General features: G+C 41.1%; 1 protein-coding gene across 4 annotated transcripts in view; it reads right to left on the minus strand.

The window, feature by feature from the left end:
* The window catches only part of PGM5 (phosphoglucomutase 5), a 149,645-nt gene that overhangs the window by 106,496 nt on the left and 22,329 nt on the right, over window positions 1–20,820 (minus strand). For all 4 annotated transcript variants that reach the window (XM_053292968.1, XM_053292967.1, XM_053292966.1 and 1 more), the window contains exons 4-6: window positions 18,144–18,269; window positions 16,340–16,530; window positions 8,973–9,127 (exon numbers count right to left, since the gene is read on the minus strand). In XM_053292968.1, the coding sequence (XP_053148943.1) occupies window positions 8,973–9,127; window positions 16,340–16,530; window positions 18,144–18,269 (472 nt within the window). The remainder of the gene's footprint in view (window positions 1–8,972; window positions 9,128–16,339; window positions 16,531–18,143; window positions 18,270–20,820) is intronic.

Consider the following 20,820-nt stretch of genomic DNA (forward strand, 5'->3'; position numbering starts at 1 on the left):
CCTGTAGTCTAATCCAGCTCAAAGGGTATAGTCACAAATAAAAACAGTAGAGGACAAGACTGTTTCCTCATTGTCTTCAAGTTGTAGTGGGCTCTGCCAGTACTACTTTGTTAAATCCACTATGACTGAGTAGTGGACTTCCCCCAACTGGCTGAGCAAAATGTCCACTTTTGAACTGGAGGATGCATCAAACATTTACTGGGTGAACCAGAATGCAACAACAAAGTAAAAAACTGAATACTTTTGTCTGGTCTAGTAACTAGGATAACTGTACCACAGGAAGATGCAATTACACTCACCTTTAGCATGTCCTATACCTCCTTTTCCATGTCAGACCACTTTCTTTTTAGGGTCAAAGTGGACCCTACTTTAAAAAAATCTAGACTGTAGGAGTATCAGACTGAAACAGTATCATATACTGAGGAATTAAAAATCCAGTGCCAAGTTCTACAGGTCTGTGTAAATAATGATAAGCTGGAAACTTTCATTTCCATAATAATGATAAGTTGGAAACTTTCATTTCCCGGTGATATAGGCATGCTGTTTGATCCTCATCTGAGGACCCTTGGCACGAAGCCAATAAATTCTCACTTATGTGTCCAATGAAAAAGGGGAAGGAGGGAAGTGAAGACCCTCCTCCTCTGCTCTTGATTGCTCTTGGCTATATGCTGAAGCTCAGTGTACCCTTCCCTTCACTGCTATACTCCTATTGAACTGTACTCCTATTGAAATAGGACAATTTATCCCAATAATTTCAGTAAGACTGTTTATGAGTAATTTAATCTTGATCTAAGCCAGTGACTGTAGTAGCTTGTCTCCATAACTGTAACACTTAAATTTGTGTTTTTATGTATATATGTGTACATGTACACACACACTTAAATATTACCGTTATGAGATTGGGCTACGGCAGTCACTAGCTTACATCCAGATTAAGTTACTCATAAGCAGTCTTAAGGAAATTAATGGGACAAGTAAACATCCCATTAATTTCAATGGGAGTATTAATGAGTAACTCCAGTGACTGGAGTAGCCAGTCTCATAACTGTAATACTTAAATTTGTGTGTGCATACAAAATGCAATAAACATCTCTATGAGGTACAGGAGCTGAAGGTTTGCAACAGAAGGGATACTGTATACTTGTTTTAACAAGGACAAGGATCCTTGTTATACCAGAAAGTGTTTGCTCAGAGCTGGCTGCTTGCATACCCAGTATGACAATTATACTCTCAGATTCTAACTGTTTCCAAGCCTAAATTTTCCAAAGCCATTGGAGGAATCTTGCCTAAATAGTAGTATCTGGGCATCAGAGAAGGCTGCTTCTTCCCTGCACATTTAACCAGCTGAACTTTAAAATGACACAGTTTTAGAGAACTTGTTTTAGGCTTTCCCCTTTCAGGTGATTCCAGTCATAATGGCAGTAATCTTGCAGATGTGTTATTGTAAATACAATTTACATGTATAATTTATCACATCACATCTGATGCAATAATGCACTGCTATCATGTGCAGTTCTTATGGGTTATATTACAATCTGTTACATGTTACTTCAGGACAGTGTACAGGGTATTATCTCCTTTATCTATGAGTGAATGTCAGTACAGAAGGTACACATGTACAACTTGCTCTCAGAATATTCTCTAACTGAAAACCTTCAAAAGATCTCTTTCTACGGAGTGAGCTGATACCCCATTCGCTTCCAAACTCTTCAAACATGCTTTAATAAAACAGTGTAAACAACTGTCAGCCTCTGAAACATTATGCACGTGGCTTCTTCAAATCAAGGATGCAGATAGAAAGAGCATATGTTGATGTGGTGAAAACAGCTAGAAAATTCAAGCATTTTAAACAAAGACTTGTGATTTGGCAGCAGCTTTGCAATAACAAAAGCACTTGGCTCATAGCTCCTACTTTCTATTGTGTGAAACTGCACACACATGCACCGTACATCAACAATAATTCTGGTGCCTGACTTTGCCAGGTTCCTAGGGAAAGCAAGGAAGAGGAATATACATTACATAAGTTGTTAAGCATTAATTTTGTTAAGGTTATCCTGTTCCATCTGAGTCAACTACTTTGGAACATATTAGTTTTTCTCAGCATTTAGCTAAAAACAGAGCCTTTTTTTAACCCATCAGTGCCAGGGACAACAATGGTAGCTATGATTCATAATTCTACCCTTTCCAATGTATTTTATATTCACTCACTGTAAAGCAAGCTTCTTAAAAATGTTGGACTTGTTCCAGGACAACAGAGTGTTGACAGGCCCCTTGTGTTCTGCAGCACAGAGGCCTGCTAAAAGAGTTTTGACCCCATTTTCCACAGCTGTAACATGTTGAATTTGGCAATCTGCAATTGCCTATTCTCAAAGACATATCCTGGAGCAAAAGGATATATGTATCTTTATATTTGTCAGCAAAAATGCAAGCTGTTTTTCAGAGTGGCTAACGTATGTCTCTACCAGTTTTTCCTCCTGACATATGTCACAAAAATATCTGAGACTCCTTTGGCATTTTAAAAGATAAACAAATATATTGCAGTGTAAGTTTTTGTGGGCTCAGATGGATGAAGTCGTTATTTCATGTACCTAGAATTCAAAGAGAAGTCAATCGAGAAGTATAGTGAAATTTAAAGGCCTAGCAATGCTAAAAATGGTACTAGGTGTATCTTCACATGACTATGCAGAGCATAGTCATCAATTTCCAGTTAGCATTGGTGAATCTCAATGGTGATAAATAGACATAGCAAGATCAATTGTGTAAACACACAGCTACAGAGAGGTTATTCTTTCTGTAATAATAATAATAATAATAATAATAATAATAATAATAATAATAATAATAATAATTTGATTTCTATACCGCCCTTCCAAAAATGGCTCAGGGAGGTTTACACAGAGAAATAATAAATAAATAAGATAGCTACCTGTCCCCAAAGGGCTCACATTCTTAAAAAAACATTTTTAGAAAAAACATTCTAAAAAGCAACACAAGATATATATACCTGTAGTGAGCTAGCCACTCCCAGTTTTTACTGAGCAAGTTCTTTGGTGTCAGAATACCTGGAGTGGATGAGGCTTCAACTTCTGGGGTATGTTGCTGGGGAGAGGAGAATCAATACCCGCCGCAAAAGGTATTCGTTTCCCATTCAATTTTCCTTTATACTGTCTGGAGACTACACTAGAAAACATTGCTGTTAATAAGTTTATCAAAGAAGATATCTACAACTTATTGAAGCTGGTTTTTTATTAGGAGACTCCTTTGTTTTTTCCATTTGCATTGTGTGTCTACTGGCTGTAATAAATTTGGATGATGGCAGGTGCTCCAACCTTCTGTTTCGAACAGCAAGCTAAGCTCTCCCTGAAAGGCAGCATTGTTTAAGGGCTTACAAACAGCTTTCAGTCAAGTCAGCTTCACTTCAAAATATTGCTTTCCTTCACAGTGAAATTGACTAGACCAGAAAGGACTGCTGCATCAAAAGCAAAGGCAGGGTCACTTACTCTCAAGTTAACTCTGTGCTGCTCTTTGTATATATACCCATACACACACACACACCTATATATATCCGTGTGTGTATTCACACACATACCTTTATATATACTGTGTGTGTGTGTGTACACACACACACACACACACACACACGTATATATATGTATATATACTTTATATATATTTGTATATATACTACAAACACACAAAGATCAGTATTGGAACTTAAAATAACAAGAAGCCGAGAGTTTCTTCTTGGTTTGGAAACAATCTTGTTGGGGTTCTTAACAAGATTCCTGACTACATCAAAGACTTCTTTCCCCACCACAGACAGAATTGGCTAAACTGCAAGCATTGTTCTTGACACGACAACTTCTTCAACAGGTAGTGGGACCCTGGAAAGTCATGCCAGCACTCCAGGGTGCTTCCAACAGCATGGGAGTGGTTGCCCGGTCAATGTGGGAATGAAACAAGAGATGGTTGTGGGTGGTACAGGTGCTTGTGAGGCTACAGGGTGCTGGGAAGGGATATTAAGGGGAGGCACAAAGGAGGTCGGAGGAGAAAGGCAGGAAGCCACAGAAGGATGCCCAAAGGTGGCATATGATAAGAGCCGTGCTGGGTAAGAGAGGAACAGGATGCTGAACAAGCTTCCTCCCCTCCCATTCTGAGGCTAAAGGAAGGAGGGTCAGTAAAACAACCCACTCCTTACATAGCATTTGGATGGCCTCTTATTCACAACCATTATAAAACAACAGACGATCAGGTATTCTACCCCTGTCTGAAACATTCCAATGAATATGTTCTGCTGTCAACATTAGCAGTAATTATAGCTTACTGTGTTGTTATCAGTGAATGTTTTCAGGTACCTATTTTTTCCTGTAAGAAAATAGGACCATGCATGCAATCAGAAGTTTGAAAACTACCACTGATGTCATTTAATTTGTAGTATTAACGCCTGTAAAATTTTTATTCCATAACCAGTGCACCTGGTTATTACCAGAAGTGGCAGTAACTTTAATACTGAATGCTAGGCAGAATTATAACTCAACTGACGTACTTCTCTGGATGTACAGCCAATGCAAAAGAAATACCTACAAGCACTGTTCTGTTACCAGATGTACTTTATTTATTTATTTATTTGATTTCTATACCGCCCTTCCAAAAATGGCTCAGGGCGGTTTACACAGAAAAATAATGAATAAGATGGATCCCTGTCCCCAAAGGACTCACAATCTAAAAGAAACATAAGATAGACACTAGCAACAGTCATTGGAGGCACTGTGCTGGGGGTGGATAGGGCCACTTACTCTCCCCCTGCTAAATAAAGAGAATCACCACATTAAAAAGGTGCCTCTTTGACAAGTTAGCAGGCAAACTTAATTTAAAAAGGAATTGTTTTCAACTTCAACATTTTCCCGTTAACTGGAGACAAAGAGCTCTCATAAGAGTGAGACATTCAGTTCAAAAGGCTTTATAGCCATCCATGATAGATTAAGGGGGGGGGGGGCTTCAAGAAAATTCCATTTTCTAAAGTCTAAGCACCTCTGAGATAATTTGGGGATTTCAAGAACTATACAGATACTTTTTGGCTGCTTTGAAATGAAGTGAGAACCAACATTAAGACATCTATGAAATAGTGCTGTTCCTCTTTAGAAGAGCAGCTTCAACTTCCAAATATTATCCCTCAGTTCTGACAGGTTATTCATTTGCAGCTGCTATCTGTGGAAAGGTTTTAGCTGAAATAGTTTAGTCATTAATATAGCTGGCTGAAAACTAATCTCCTAAAGAAGAAAAGAAAATCCTGTACACATAAGAAATAAGGACTACTGTGACCATGGATGAAAGAATGTACTCGTCATTACAAGCTGTGATAATGAGACTGTGGACAGGCCGCCAAATGTACAGTTGGCTTAGCCAGTCAGATATCTAAGTAAACATTACATGAGGCACAAAGTCACTCGATACTCAGCATCAAAGACAGGAGAAAGGAGCCAGGCTTGTCTCCTTGAGAGTCATGTCTAACTTACACATCATTAGCACTCTTGGTAAACAGCCAGAAAACATATACCAATGAAAGTTTAACAAATGAGGAAATTATACACATTCCAAATCATAATGTATAACATCCAAAGCAATCTAACCCTTCCAATATACCTGGAAGGCAATGCTTAAAAAAAGAAATACTCAAGTCAGACGAACACGAGGCATTTATAGCCTACTTTCCAGTAGGCTTTTGAGATCACCTGGCATTCTGTGTGTGTGTCCGTGTGTCCCCCTCCTCTCAACTTTGCAACGCCTGGACCATTATGAACCAAATCGGGTACAGTTATAGGGACACATAGGGACACCTCAACGGCAAAGATTGTGATGATGTCACCCACCCCAATCCAAGATGGCAGGTGCATAAACCTTTGAGGCACAAGTGCGCTAACATAAGGACTGTCTAACCATTTTGAACCAAATTTGGAACAGCTGTAGTGAGTGACACACAGGGACACCTCAATGGTGCAGTTTATAATGATGACACTCACCATGATCCAAGATTGCGGACACATTTGAGGTGCAAGAGAACTAACTTGTGGACCTCGATTTGCACCAAATTTAGTCCAGATGTAGAGTCAGTGAAAGGAAAGGAGGCTGATCAGTTCTTACTAGAACAACTTGTGCTTTCTTGAAATCATCTTGAAGAAACAGCTTTTGTGAAATCACAGAATGACTGATAAGGCAGAATCTGGAACTGGTTTATATGCAAGATCTTTCTGAAGCAACCATTTTTAACTCAACTCCAATGAAGACTTGAACAGAAAACTTTACTTCAAACCAAGACTGCAATAGTCTTGCTAAATTTGGCATGAACAAACACTGGACTTGTATGACTAGACAATATCTACTAAAGGTGTTGAAATGTGCTGAAGTGCTTACACTACAGGTTGCCCTTCTGTTGAACCAAAGTACCAGCAGCAACATTTCCATAAGAGGCATTGCTCACACAATGAATGGACTAAGAAGTGATATCTTCAGAATTCACAACAAAGCTCTTTCAGATAATTGAGATGAAGAGGAGGAAAGACATGTCTTTTCTTTTTTAGGACTTTTGTTTAACAAGAGGATGATGAACAGATTTAGTCACATACACACCATTGTGACTGGTGTCATTCTGATGAGAGCAGCTAGATTTTAAAGCCAACTGGCATAGTTCTTTTAGAACTATCCAAATTGTATTAAATTGTAAATTGTAAACTATTGTATTAAATAAACACAGTGGAACATGTTCAAGTCGACAAGCCCACAGACCCTGTTTGGGATGAATGAACATTGCCTTGCAATCTGCATCAGCTGCATGTAATCTCCTATTCGAGCCTAACGGCAACTGAAGTCAGATTATTATTTTTAATCTGATTTAGCAACAGAATTATTACAGAGATCAACATGTACAAAATTAGTATTCAGGGTTCATTAAACCAAAATATTTATAAACAAAGTTGGGGGGGGACTTATTTGAAACAGCCCCCACTCTTGGCATGAGAATAAGGCCATTAAGAATCCAAAATACCACCTCCTTCGACATTAGCTTGCCTATCCACTGGGAAGGCCTTCTTATGTCTCCTGCCACTATCTGATGCCACAACAGCAGCCTTTTCTGCACCTAAGTTTCGGAACTCTATTCCCAGGGAGCTCTATCTGTTGAAGGTTTTAATTGTGCAATTTTTGATTAGTAGAAGCATATCGGTGATAGCGATTGGTAGATATTAATATGTAGTACTTTTAGATTGACCAAACATTAGCACAGCCCTAATTAGCAGTTATAACAGAGTAGGCCTCTTGTCCTCAAGAGTGACCTTTCAGAGGTTTGTGAATCAGAAGCTGTCTAAGTAGGTAGGTAACTCAGGCTGGTGCTAAAAACGTTAGGAGGGTTTCAACATGGAGGCAGCAAAACAAGTAACCACAGCTTCCTGTACACTGACGTAGTATATACGTTCTGTGGGGTCTGGACATGAAAAATACTTGGCAAGGGGAGATCCAATCAGAATGCAGTAGAACTATCATCATTAAAGGGTATGAAAATAATTGTATTAGATTGTATAGAGTTCTCCGATCTCTCTGGAAGTCTGGGCAATGCCAGCCAGCTGAATATACCTGTTCTGCTGCCTACTACTCTGACTGTGGTGAGTTTTGAAATAAAGTCTTGCAAATAAGTAAGATATTTGTCTTTCTTGCTGGGTTCTGAAAAAGCATTGCTTGTCAGTAACACTCGTGGTAACTATTAGGAAAGTTTGCCTAAATTGAATCTGTTCCTCTGATTTCAGGTGTTTTGCTTTGGGCATTGGCATTGCTCAGGTAAACCATCTGATCTAATTTTAATTAAATTGAATACCCTTACACATCTGCACACCTCCCAGATGACATTCTGGCATTACTTGAAATTTGTTTTTGTTTTTAATTTTTTTTTAAAAATGCTGGTAGAGTTATTTAGTCTGCTGGGTGTCTGATCTGAATTATTCCTGCTTCTGGTTTTATATTGACTTACTACTGCTGTGATTGTTTGGATTATGTTGCTTCACTTCCCCCACCCGATAGGATCTTTGTAAGCCACTTTGTAAATGGAACAATAGGTTATACATGTTTTAAATACATTTAAAATACCTGAAATCTTTAAGGCAGGAATTTAAAATAAATCCTTTTGATTATGAAAAAGGTCAAATATTTATTTTTTGTTCTACATCAGTCTGCCATTCCTCCTCAAATGATATACTGATGAGGTTAAACTTTGCATGTCCATAACTTCATAAAGGCAATAATTCTAAAAGAGTGAATGGGAGATTATTTCTGGGGAACAGGAGCTACATAATGGACAGTCCTGCTGCAGTCCTGATGCCTTAAGGAGTGTTAATGAGAGGAGAGCTGATCTTGTGGTAGCAAGCATGAATGGTCCCCTTTGCTAAGCTGGGTCTGCCCTGGTTTGCATTTGAATGGGAGACTACATATAAGCACTAAGATAAAGAATTATACTCTCTACCCATAAAACTACAGGCAGAAACAGTCATGGTAACACACAATACTTTAGCATAAAAATGAATTATCAGTTTCAGGTTTTAAATAAGTGGGTACTACAACTTTTGTTTGGGACCCATCCAGTGTTCTCTCCACTTTTTTTTCATCTGTGTGCAGAATGATTTTTGCTTTGGGCAGCAGTATCAAAGCAGTGTGTGTGTGTGCACGTGCACAGAGTGGGACCTTCCTGATTTCAAACTGAGAGGGATCTAAAATTAACTGAGCAGACATAAAAAACTGTGTGAGTGCATGCATACAACTTAGAGGGAACATTTGGACCCATTTGACTGTTTTACTACCTGTCCTGGAAGTTATTCCTCCAATTAGCTTCTCATGCAGTGATCAACAATCAAAATTTCCATCAACCCACTCACAAGTCAAGATGTACTACTGCAGAACAAATCATACCAAGTGAATCCTGTTCAACTTACCTGTCCAATGCAGTGCTGGTAGGCATACTCCTCCCAAACCCTCGCACGGCCATCTGACGGAAATATGGAATGCAAGAGAGATTGGCAGCAATGATGGCCAGCGAATCTGAAGGATTCACAAAAAATCCATTTTGACCTAGGATCATATAGCGGTCCTGGAAGGTAAAGCATACAGTGGGAGAGGAGAGAAGATAGATGAGGTAGACGAGTTCATTTTCAACACCACTGTAAAATATTCCCAGTTGATCTCTCCCTCCTGCACCTCCCACACAATCATGGAAGGCCCATGATTGCTCCTTGGCTCCAGTCTGCATTGTGGCACTGAAATGCAAGTATGTGTTTCCTAGACAAAATAATCTTTGCATTGATTAGGCTTCAACCAAAACTCATGGAGAATTATAACTGGCTTGAATAGATTAGAGGAAGGTATTGAGAGGAAAACATTTACAATAGTTTATGCATCTCTCTCACTCTCACACACACCTACACTACATGACCTTTCTTGAAGGATAGTGATGTTTGAGGGATGGAGCTGTGTTAATATAAACAGTTACTACTGTGCTAGACAAAAGAGCATCATCTTCCTAGTAAGGGGATAGTCTTTATTTTTTATTTATTTATTTATTTACACAGTCAGACAGGTGTTATTGACTGGTTTGTTTTATCCAGACATCGAGTCCTTCCCAAGGACCAGGGATGGCTAAATTTTATTATTCATGTTGTTGCTGTTGTTATAGATATCGTTGCAGAATATAGGCTGTTCCCAGTAAAGTTGCTTTTTGTAATTGGCTGATGGTGATTTCTGTGGCCCCTATAGTGTTGAGGTGCTCTTCAAGGTCTTTTGGAATTGCACCCAGGGTGCCAATTACCACTGGGATTATTTTGGTCTTCTTCTGCCACAGCCTTTCAATTTCAGTTGGTAGAACTATGTATTTTATTTTTTTCTATTTCTTTTTCTTCTATACTGCTATCTCCTGGTATTGCTATGTTGATTATTTTGACTTGTTTTTCTTTCTTCTCGACTACAGTTATATCTGGTGTATTGTGTGGCAGATGTTTGTCTATTTGTAGTCGGAAGTCCCATAATATTTTTGCATCTTCATTTTCTACAACTTTTTCAATTTGATGGTCCCACCAATTTTTGGCTATAGGTAGCTTGTATTTTTTTGCAGATGTTCCAGTGTATCATCCCTACTACCTTGTCATGTCTTTGTTTATAGTCAGTCTGTGTGATCTTTTTACAACAGCTGATTAGGTGGTCCACGGATTCATCTGCTTCCTTACAAAGGCAGCACTTGCTGTTTGTGGTTGACTTTTCTACTTTTGCTCTTATTGCATTTGTTCTTAGTGCCTGTTCTTGTGCAGCCAGTATTCTGTTTCTTTCTTCAAGTTGCCATTCTTAAGCCATTGCCAGGTCTTGGTGATGTCTGATTTTCCACTTATATTGTGCAAATATTGACCATGCGGTGACTTATTTCTCCATTTTTCTGCTTGGTTCTTGACTTGTTCTTTCTTGTAGGCCTGCTTTCTTTCGTTGGTGTTGAATAGTTTCTCATTATTGACCATTTGAAGTACATCTTCTTCACTGTCCTTGACATATTCTTCAAGGCCTCTTTTCTCCTCCTCTACTGTTTGATGGACTTGCAGCATTCCTCTTCCACCTGAACTGCAAGGGAGGTATAGCCTATATACATCACTGCGGGGGTGTAGAGCATGATTGATGGTCATTATTTTCCTGGTCTTACGATCTAGCATCTCTAGCTCTGCCTGGGTCCAGTCTATTATTCCTGCAGTGTATCTGATAACAAGTGTAGCCCAGGTGTTTATGGTTTGTATGGTGTTCCCGCCATTGAGTTTGGACTTTAGGATTTTTCTAACTCTCCTGATGTATTCACTTCAATTTTTTTTTTTAAACTTCAGTGTGTGCAATGTTATCAGCCTGGAGAATGCCCAAGTATTTTTAATGTTCTTTATCTTCCAGGTTCTTATTTATTTATTATTATTTATTCGATTTTTATACCGCCCTTCCGAGCAGGCTCAGGGCAGTTTACAATTAAAAGACAAAAATCTTTTCTTGATCAAAATTCCTGATCTTGCTTCCATTGGGCAGTTCTAGTCCTTCTGTTTTTCTTATTTTTCCTCTGTTCATTATTAATGCAGCACACACTTGTCTAGTCCAAACTCCATTGCTATATCGCTACCGAATATACGGACAGTGTTTAGTAGTGATTCGATTTCTGACTGGGACTTTCCATACAACTTCAGATCGTCTATGTACAACAGATGGTTTATTTTACTTGATGTTTTAGATGTTTGGTATCCGAGGCTTGTTCTGTTTAGTATTTGTGAAAGTGGAGTCATGGTGATTACAAACAACAGAGGGGATAGTGAGTTCCCTTGGAAAATGCCTCTTCTAATGCTAACCTGTCCAAGTGTCTCACCATTGATTGTTAACTGTGTACTCCACATGCTCATTGCTTTTTTTATAAATATCTGAATGATTTTGCTGACACCAGTTGTTTCTAAACATTTTAGTATCCATGTGTGAGGCAATGAGTCAAAGGCTTCCTTGTAGTCAATCCAAATCATTTTGTCAATCAGCAGCTGGTCTTTTGTGCCTCTGGTGTTCGGGCAATTTCCTTTCTGTTCAACTGGAAGCTGTTTGTTAGTTAATAAGTGTTGCATCACTTCATCTGCCATTATTCCAGTTAATAATTTGAACATGGTTGGCAGGCAGGTTATCGGTCTATAATTACTTGGAACTGCACCTTTTGCTGGGTCTTTCATGATGAGATGAGTTTTCCCAGTTGTTAGCCATTGTTCAATATCACCTCCTTGCAAAATGTGATTGCACTGTTTTGATAGTTGTTTATGGAGCCAAAAGCCATGCATTTCATCATCACCTAGTACAGTCCAATTTTTAATTTTCTTTGCTCTTTCCCTTATTAATTCTGATGTTATTATTAGATCTTGCATTTGTTGGTTACATTTTTTGACCTCTTTCATCCAGCCTGCTTTTTTATTATAATCTATTGGATTATCCCATAGTTTCCCCCAGAATTGCACTCTTTCTTCTTTATTTGATGTTTCTATGTTTCTTGCAGTTTCTCCTTCTATGCTTTGGTAGAAACGTCTCTGATTCGACTGGAATTGGAGATTCTGCCTGTGTTGTGTAGTTCTGGCTTCATATCTGCTAATCTTCTTTGACACTGCTGTTATTTGCTGCTTTATTATTTCCAGGACTTCTCTAATTTTCCTTGAATCTAGATGGTATTTTTGGGTCAGATACTGTTTGGTGTTTTCATTCTTCAGCTTCTTCTCTTTCATATCTTTCAATTTACTAGCATCTGATCTAAGCCTGGAGATTTTATTATCTAATCTAATCTTCCATTTAGGTGATGTACTACTTTCTTTTTTTACAGGTCCACTGATCTTATATTCGAGCTCTTGTGTTGTTATTGTTGCTGCACTGTACATTAGTTGGTTTGTTTCTTGCAAATTCTTGGTTGTTATTTCTGCAAGTGCAGCTTTGACATCTTTTAATGCCTGCGCAAGTTGTTTTTTTGCAACTGTTTTTAGAGCTGGAAGTCGAACCCTGGTGGTGGTTTGGTTCATGTGCTCAGTTATTTTTTGCTTTAGTTCTTGTTGCTTTTCTGTTAAATGGCATTCAGGTTTTTGAGGTGAAGGCAAAGGGGAGATTGCCTGGTTTTGATTTTGAATCAGTTCAGCAACAGTGGCATCCTCTATTTCCAACACCTCCTCCTCCACCTGCGCCTGAGCAACTTCTTCAATTGGTGGTAATTCTTCTTCCATATCTTGAGCCTGTGTTGCTCTTTGCAAATCTTCTAGCTCAACTCCTGTGAATACTTTATTTCTTATTATGAATCTTCTCTGGTCAGCTAGCCTTAGTTCTGTTATTTCTGTATCTGGATGCTTCTCTTTCCAAATTTGGTACATTCTTTTTAAATAACCTCTTCTAGTTGGACTAGTCTTGTAATAGCAGATCATTATTTCCTTGTTGGCATTTTTTGTATATTTTTTCTGGTTAAGCTACGTTTCTTCCAGTAACCCTGCAATCTCCAGCCCTGGTTGCTCAACTGAAGATCCTGAGTCCTGTTGCCCACTTGCCACCAGATGTCCAGGGACTCCAGCACCTGGTGCGGTCCTTGTTGACCCAGGCAATGACCGATCTGGTATAGATTTATTAAAGTTACGTCTCACCATATTGTTGATGGGAGAGGCATTCTTTGTCTGGCTCCTCTGGTGAGACCTGTCCAGTATGGTTGGACCTCTGGCATAGCTCTCACCTTCCTCAGAGCACACAAGCCCCACAACCATGCCAAGGTAGTGCCTCACTGGGGGATTATTATTATTATTATGGTCTACAGGTTACATTTTGAACCATAGACTCCTTTCCCCACAATTGCTAGCCAAAAACTGGTCCTTTCTTCACATTTTGGACACTGCACAGAAAGGAAGTGCTTGCAGTAGTTCTTATCCAAGGGTTTATCAAGATGGAGATACAAATGGAGCAAAAAGCTCCATTTTGTGCAGTGGTCCCTCTAACGGGAATTTCCAGATGTTGTTGACTACAACTCCCAGAATCCCTAAGCAAAGGCTATTGCAGTTGCGGAGGCTGGGAGTTGTAGTCAACAGTTGGGAATCCTTGTTAGAGGGAACACTGGGGATGTGCTATTAAATTCGCATGGAAATCGATCTGTGACTGCGGGCAATTCGCTAATTTGACCACAAATCGAATCACCCCTTCAATGCCGCCCCCTTTCCCCGCTTGGCTGCAAAAGGCTTCAGCCCGCTACACACAAGCGCACACATCAGGGAGACGTGAAGCGCGCGTGACGTGTGCACGCGCAAAAGGCTTCTTGAAGCCTTTTGCAGCCAAGCAGGGAAAGGGGCGGCAGGGAGGTATCCTGCCGCCCCGATTACTAGCGAGAATATGTGCGCCTGAGGGGGGAAAGCGGCGGGATGGGTAAGTAAACCCTCCCCCGCCCTTAAAGGAACCCCCCACCCCAGTGCCGGACCGCAGCTCCGCGGTTCTGTGCACACCCCTAAGAGGCTTATCTGACTAATTTTAAATCCTTTTAATTTGTAGTACTGCCAGCAACTGCTTTTATTTTCTTACTTAAAAAAAAAAAACCGGCAGCCCCAGTGACTTGAACTGGGTGCTGCTTGGAATTTATTCCCTCATGTGGTTTCTTGTTTCTCTCATTGCTTGTAGCCAGCCCCCTTTAATAACTGGGATGCTGTGTTCCCCCCACCCCTTATTTTATTTACATTGTACCAGCAGTCTCCAGGCTTTAATTGGGTGCTGCTTAGAATTTTATTCCTTCTTTGTTTGTTTTCTCATTGCTTGTAGCCAGCCCCCAATGGCTTTAATAAATTGGGTACTGTGCTTAAAAAAAAAAAAGTAATTCCAGCCTTGCTGCCAACTTTGCTGCTGCTATCTGTGTGCTGCCTGGTATGGGTGTGCACCAAATCAGTTTGCCCGATTTGGTTTGAGTCTGAACTGGGCTTGAACCAAATCAGGCATGTTTGGCACTCCAAACAAGAGGCCCAGCTTGGCTTGAATGTGAACTGATTCGGGCCCTGTTCAGGGGTGCCAGGGACTAGTAGTTGTTGTGGTTTTTAAAATTGTGGACTTACTGCCTCTGAGGCCTTGGAGGGTGTCTCTGGCTGTTCCCCTCCCTCCAGTCTCCCATGGGCTGTTCTGGTCCTCTTTGAGCTTGCAGTGGCCAATTTGGAGGCCACCACGCATGTGCACAAGCCATTTGCAAGGCCGGATCATGACCTGGTCAGGCAAATGGCCCATGTGGCAGCCTCCAACATGGCTACCACAAGCTTGGAGAGGGCCAGAACGGCCCGTGGGAAACCGGGGGGTGGGAGGGGAAACCACAGGAGACCCCCCCACCGTGGCTGTAGCAGCACCTTCCCCCAAGGCCTCAGAGGAAATATGTCTGCCATTAAAACAAAAACAAAAGAAACCCGGCCCAGGGGAGTCAGCATGACCTTACACTGAACGGGGCCTGGTCTGGCTCGAGGGTGAGCCTTTGGACCAGACTGGCTCAATGGCAAACCCACATCGTCAAACCAGTTCTCACATCCCTACTGCCTGGTGGATTAATTTTTGGGTTTTGTAGACTGGTATATGATTCCCAGCATGCCAGGCTCCCCCTAACTTTTTTTCCAGGGCTTTTTGTTTGGATGGGTGGGAGTTGTTTTGCAAATTTTCAATTCAGTTTGTCAAACTGTCTGGCAGTGGCTGGCCAGCTCGACAAATTGATTCACCTTCTCGTGATTTGATACGAGGTTGAATCAAATCACAAAAAATGATTCATGCACACCTCTACTCTGCATTCTCCACAATGAGCAATGTATTCTCATAAAATAACATTTCCAATATCTTTAATCTCACAAGCACTTTTTTTTAAGTCAATGTTTACTTATTTATTTTAATGTTTACTTATTTAATGTTTTACTTATTAATAAGTAAACCCTTTAATGTTTACTTATTTCTTCTTGCTTTTTAAAGGCTTCTAGACTTAATAATAGCAGATGGATGTTTGAGACTATGTGGGCAATACCTATGAAGGATAAAAGATGAAGATAAAATGGAAGTGCACATGGTCTGAGGCTTCAAGAGTTAGGTTACTGTCTGCCTAAACAGTTTGGTTACCTGTCTAACATAATGGTTTTTATTCCTAACCTGCGGCTCCACCTCACAAGCCCATTTCTGAATATTAGCAAAACAAATACACAGGTGTCTATCACACATAATTACTTTCCACAGGTAATCCACACTGATGTAAAAATAGGAAATAATGGCCTGGTTCACACAATCATTCGAATCTCTGTTTAATGTGGGTTACCAACATTAATGGGATTGTGTGAAGCCATGCCATGGTGGTTTATGGCCAGAGATGAATCTGAGATTTCTGACTTAGTATGGGTTCACAAAATCATGCTGATGTCAGTAGCTCACATTAAACCTAGATTCAAACAACTGTGTGAACCAGGTCAGTGTGTGATATTCACTTATAATATCAAGAGGTCACCGTTTTTACTTGTGGCCTCAACAACTCTAAGGCTGCCCCTGTATAGGCAACCAAATTGCACCCCCTAAACATTGAAATAGTTCGAACTTCAGTACTGAGCAATGTTGACGGGGGGGAATTAGCTAGTCACAAATAGTCGAGGGGTTTTTCAAGGACACAAATTCTAGATACTCAATTTCTTCCAAATTCAAACAAAAGCTGGGCATTATTTTGAAAACCTCCCCCAGAATGCCATAGTTAAACTAATAAAGATAACAGGTTTTTAACCACCAAATCTAGTCTTCACCAAATACTTACCCCATCAGCATCAAAAGCAGCTCCAAATCCATACTCTCCTCCTTTCATTGCTTCCAGCAAAGAAGTTGCATGTGTCAGGTTTGGGTCAGGATACTGGCCACCAAAATCCTCCAGAGGAACACAGTTTACTGCAGAATTAGCAGGAGCTCCCAGTTCATCACACAGGATTCTCCGGACATAGGGACCCATCACTGCAAAATAAATTTGCCCTTCAGTTTTAAGACAATACCTTTGAATGCATGCCCAGCATAAACACCTACCATTCGGATAATGTAAACTGAATTGAATCAATCCTTATTAAAAACAGGGGATTACAAATGGCACTACAGCTTATCAAAGAAGCTGTATCAAAGCACAGATCTCCACCATCTGAAAGAATCTCTGCAAGAAAGCACAGGAGTTTGATACTGCTCTAACATGCCTACATGACTCAGTCTAATGGAGCCAGCCAGCAGCATTCAACGTGGACCTCTCTCACAAGAAGCCATTTGCTTCACTTTGTTCAAATAAATAAAAGACAAACCAAATGTACAGAAAAGCCCATCATATAGTTTCACTGGGTATTTGGGTGTATTTAAACATGCTTAAACATCACAGTCATCCCGCATGTGGAAAGCTTATGAAACGGGCATTTTTAAACATGCAGTCCATGAAACACTTTCTAGAGGTGATGCAATCCTGTTTTAAAAAAACTCCAGCTGTGTGTCTGAATCCACACTCACTGAAGGGAGATGACAGGTACTGTTTTGCCAGAAACAAGTTCTTTTAAGAGAGACCTTAAAAACAAGTGTCCAATTAGATGGATAGTTATATACTACTTTCCAACAAAAGTTCCCAAAGCGATTTACATAGATATAAATAAATAAACTTTATTTCTGGGACAGCTCTTTATTGGAACCAAGTCAATATAATCCTTCTGTTTCCAACTCAACATGTATTCTGTATCAGATCTTTAAGTTCACTTCACTGGAATCTTGTCTCAAGCATGAAGTCTCTAGGAAGCCTTTTGCACACTACCATCTCTCTGCCTTCATCTTCATTTGCAACATGGAGATACTAGTACTGATCTAACAGAGGGGTACTGCAAGGATTACTTGGAAAACGTATTTATAAATGCTAAATATAGTAAATAGGGATGTGCAAACAGGTTCGACGTCGAACATTTTCAGTTTGACGGTTCGGGGACAAACAGAACAATCCCCAAACACCCTCCGACTGTTTGGGGGGTTCATGGATTTAATCTATATCTATAGTTACTTACCCCCTCCAGGGGAGTTGTTGGAGGCGGCAGGGGGAGGGGTGTCCACGAAGGTTCCCCCTCCGCCCGCCGGCCTCCCTTGCAGCCCAAACCGACCCATTCGGCCGGCACTAGATCATGCAGAGGCCAATTGCAGGTGCAGCAGCCTCCTAAATGGCCACCGCGCTGGAGGGGAAAGGCCCAAACGGGTCAAAGAGCTGGCTGAACAGGCCGGTTTGGGCTGCAAGGGAGGCCGGCAGGGGGAGGGGGAACCTTCGCGGACACCCCCTCCCCCGCCACCTCCAACAACTCCCCTGAAGGGGGTAAGTAACAAAAACAATTTTTTAAAAAAAATGTTTGCAAACCCTCCCGCCGCCGGAGTGAACGGAGAGGTTCGAGGGGGTGCAAGACAGAACTGGCCTGATCCAGTTCAAGTCCGGTCCTGAACTGGGCCAGCCAGTTCCATGAATACTCCAATGTTAAGTGCTTAAGCACACTAACCACCATTTCCATATATTAAATAAACATTTTACCAATTGGTATTATCCAAAAAATGAGTCCTCTTACCTCCATTCATGGCATCAATCCTGATCTTCAGCTGATTTGGCCCTGTTAGCATGCCTCTGATTGCACTGAAGTCAAAGACAGTCCTCAGAAGATTAAGATAGACTTCTACAGAGTCTATTATCTCAACTGTGCAAATAAGATCAAAGAAATGTCCAGTTAGTCAATACATTTAATATCTGATTAAACTGAAAATCTATTTCACATCTCTTCACTGCTACATGCAAGGACCAGGAACTGAATACAACAACCAGATGCTTACAAGTATGTTCCTGTTACTGTCAGGTGCTATGAGATGCCCAATACGGTCCAGTTTTCAGAAATTCTGAAAGTAACCAAACTGTCATGTTTCAGGAAGATCTTGGCAAGTGATGACATTAAGACAAGTCTTGTGTTAGCACAAATACTGTTGTGCTTCTTAGCACAAATGCTGTTGCGCTAAGGATATAGAAAAAGGTCACTGTGGTCTGTACTACTAGGAATATTTATATACCACTAGTTCTTTGTGCTAGTGGAAGTTTATTGTGAGAATACAGATTTCCTGGGCAATCCTGGTCAAACTACTGTGGCTAAACCAAATGTAACCAGGATAGATAACCAGGTTAAATGTGGTTTAACCAAAGCAATTTGACCAGGATTATCTATTCTGCATTCTCACAACCAGTTCCATAGTTACGGTAAGTCATTAAGAACACCAAGAACTCTTTAATCAGGATTGTCATGATTGTGAGAATGCCATAGTCAGTTTCATCCACTTTCCCAAGAAGAGGATGTTTGCAACCAGCTGATAGCTGTTAAGCTCTTCTGGGTCCAAAGGTCTCACCACTGCTGCTTTTAAGTGACCAGGGCCACTCCTCCTTTCAGAGAAGGGTTTATCCCTCCTTGTACCTAGCCAGTCAATCCCCTCAGACTAGATATTGTTAGCCATGATGGCAAGCAATCCTCCAAATACTTTTTTCACATCCTCAGAGTGAAATTCATCCAACAAAACTAGACTAGACAGTGCACTGGACACTTCTCCTTTCTCTGGTGTTGAAGTGGTAGGGTCAAGATTCTGATGTATGCAAGCAATTTTATCTTCAACATGCTTCACAAAAAGATTACAGTGAGCTGACACACATTCCACAACATCAGCATGTGGGGGCAAGTTAGACAAGGCCACTGACCACTTGGGAAAGTTCCACTGGCCAATAATCTGAGGACACAATGGTAGCAAGGTTTCTACACCACCATCACTGCGACACAGTAGACTCGATAATGAGATCTCACTTCTGTTCAGACAAATTTATCACAGTTTTCCTCCACCTGTGCTCTAACCATCCCCTGAACTGTTTCATTGTCCTTAGCTCCTTGGAGAACCAAGGAGCTGAATGGACTCTAGCCAGTGGTAAGAGGGTGTTTAGGAATGATCATGTCAACCATCCTACCATCCCTGCAGAGGGAAATAGTCGCTGAAAGTCTAAACTTGGCCAAGAAATGATATGATCATGACAAGGGAGACATCAAAAATCCAGCAAGCTGTCATGGCTCAGACTTCTGACTCAGAAGAGTCAGAGGAGGAACGGGAGGATTCACCTGATAGTGAGGGCTCAGAGGCACAGCAACAGGATTTGGCCGGGAGACCAGACCCTGGAGCTGAGGAATCGGAACAGCTGTTAGACATGAATCCTGATCAGGAGCAGGCTGATCAGGAGGAGGCTGGGATTTCACCTCTCTTGAGAAGACATCTCAAGAGGAAAGCTCAGTGGGAGACATGCAGGCACAGGAGATCACAAGAGAGGAAGCAGAAGTGCTGACTCAGGGAAGCCTGATTGGCTGCTGGTTCTATTGAGCCATATATCAAGCAGTCTGTGATTTCTATCGATGCTATTAGCAACTTTCGCTGACCGCAGACCGTGTTCTATTTTGAATTCTTAACTTTTCCAAGTTCCAGTTTGCCCTTGTTCTGTTCTTTCCCGCTCTGTGCTCTTGTTCCGTTAATTCTTTGCTCTGGTATCCTTTGTTCTTTTTCATTCCTTGCTCTTTTGTTTTCTTTTCAGTTATTACTCAGTTATTGTTAGAGGGGGATACCTAGTTCAGTTCAGGGGGACTTGATTCATTTACTATTTTCTTTGTGAGCCTTTTTGTTTTCCTTCATGCAGCTTCGCTGCTACTTTCTGTTCACTCACAGGGGGAGTGATGAAGGGGGTTATAAATCCTGTTGGGTTAGCTGAGCTAACAGATTTATGACACAAGCCCAGCTATAACATAATTAAAACTAGCTTAACCCATGCAGAGCATCTGCAAGCAAGTACCTGATTGCTCCCCTCACCCCTTGCCACAGCCCCACTCACCTCAGAGATCTCGCCTGAGCCGCACTCCTGCTCCTCCTCCTCCTCCATCCTGTTGTTTCCATCCTCCTCACCTCTCTTGATCACTCCTCCATCCCTTTACTCTATCCCCCTCACCCCTCTTGGTTGCACCTGCAGTGTTGCTGGTGCTTGTTGGCCAAGCTGCAACCCCCTATTCCCAGAGACCACACTCACCCTCATCACACTACTGCTCCTCCCAACAGGAGCAGCGGTTGACCAGGCTCTTCCTTGCTTTCATCACTGCCATGGCTGCTCGTTCCCCTCAGGCTGCTGACAGGCCTGGGCCCATCCCATGCCTGCCTCCCTCCTCTGCCACTGGCCTCGGAAGC

The sequence above is a fragment of the Hemicordylus capensis genome, chromosome 2, assembly GCF_027244095.1.
Source record: "Hemicordylus capensis ecotype Gifberg chromosome 2, rHemCap1.1.pri, whole genome shotgun sequence".
Classification (NCBI taxonomy): Eukaryota; Metazoa; Chordata; class Lepidosauria; order Squamata; family Cordylidae; genus Hemicordylus; species Hemicordylus capensis.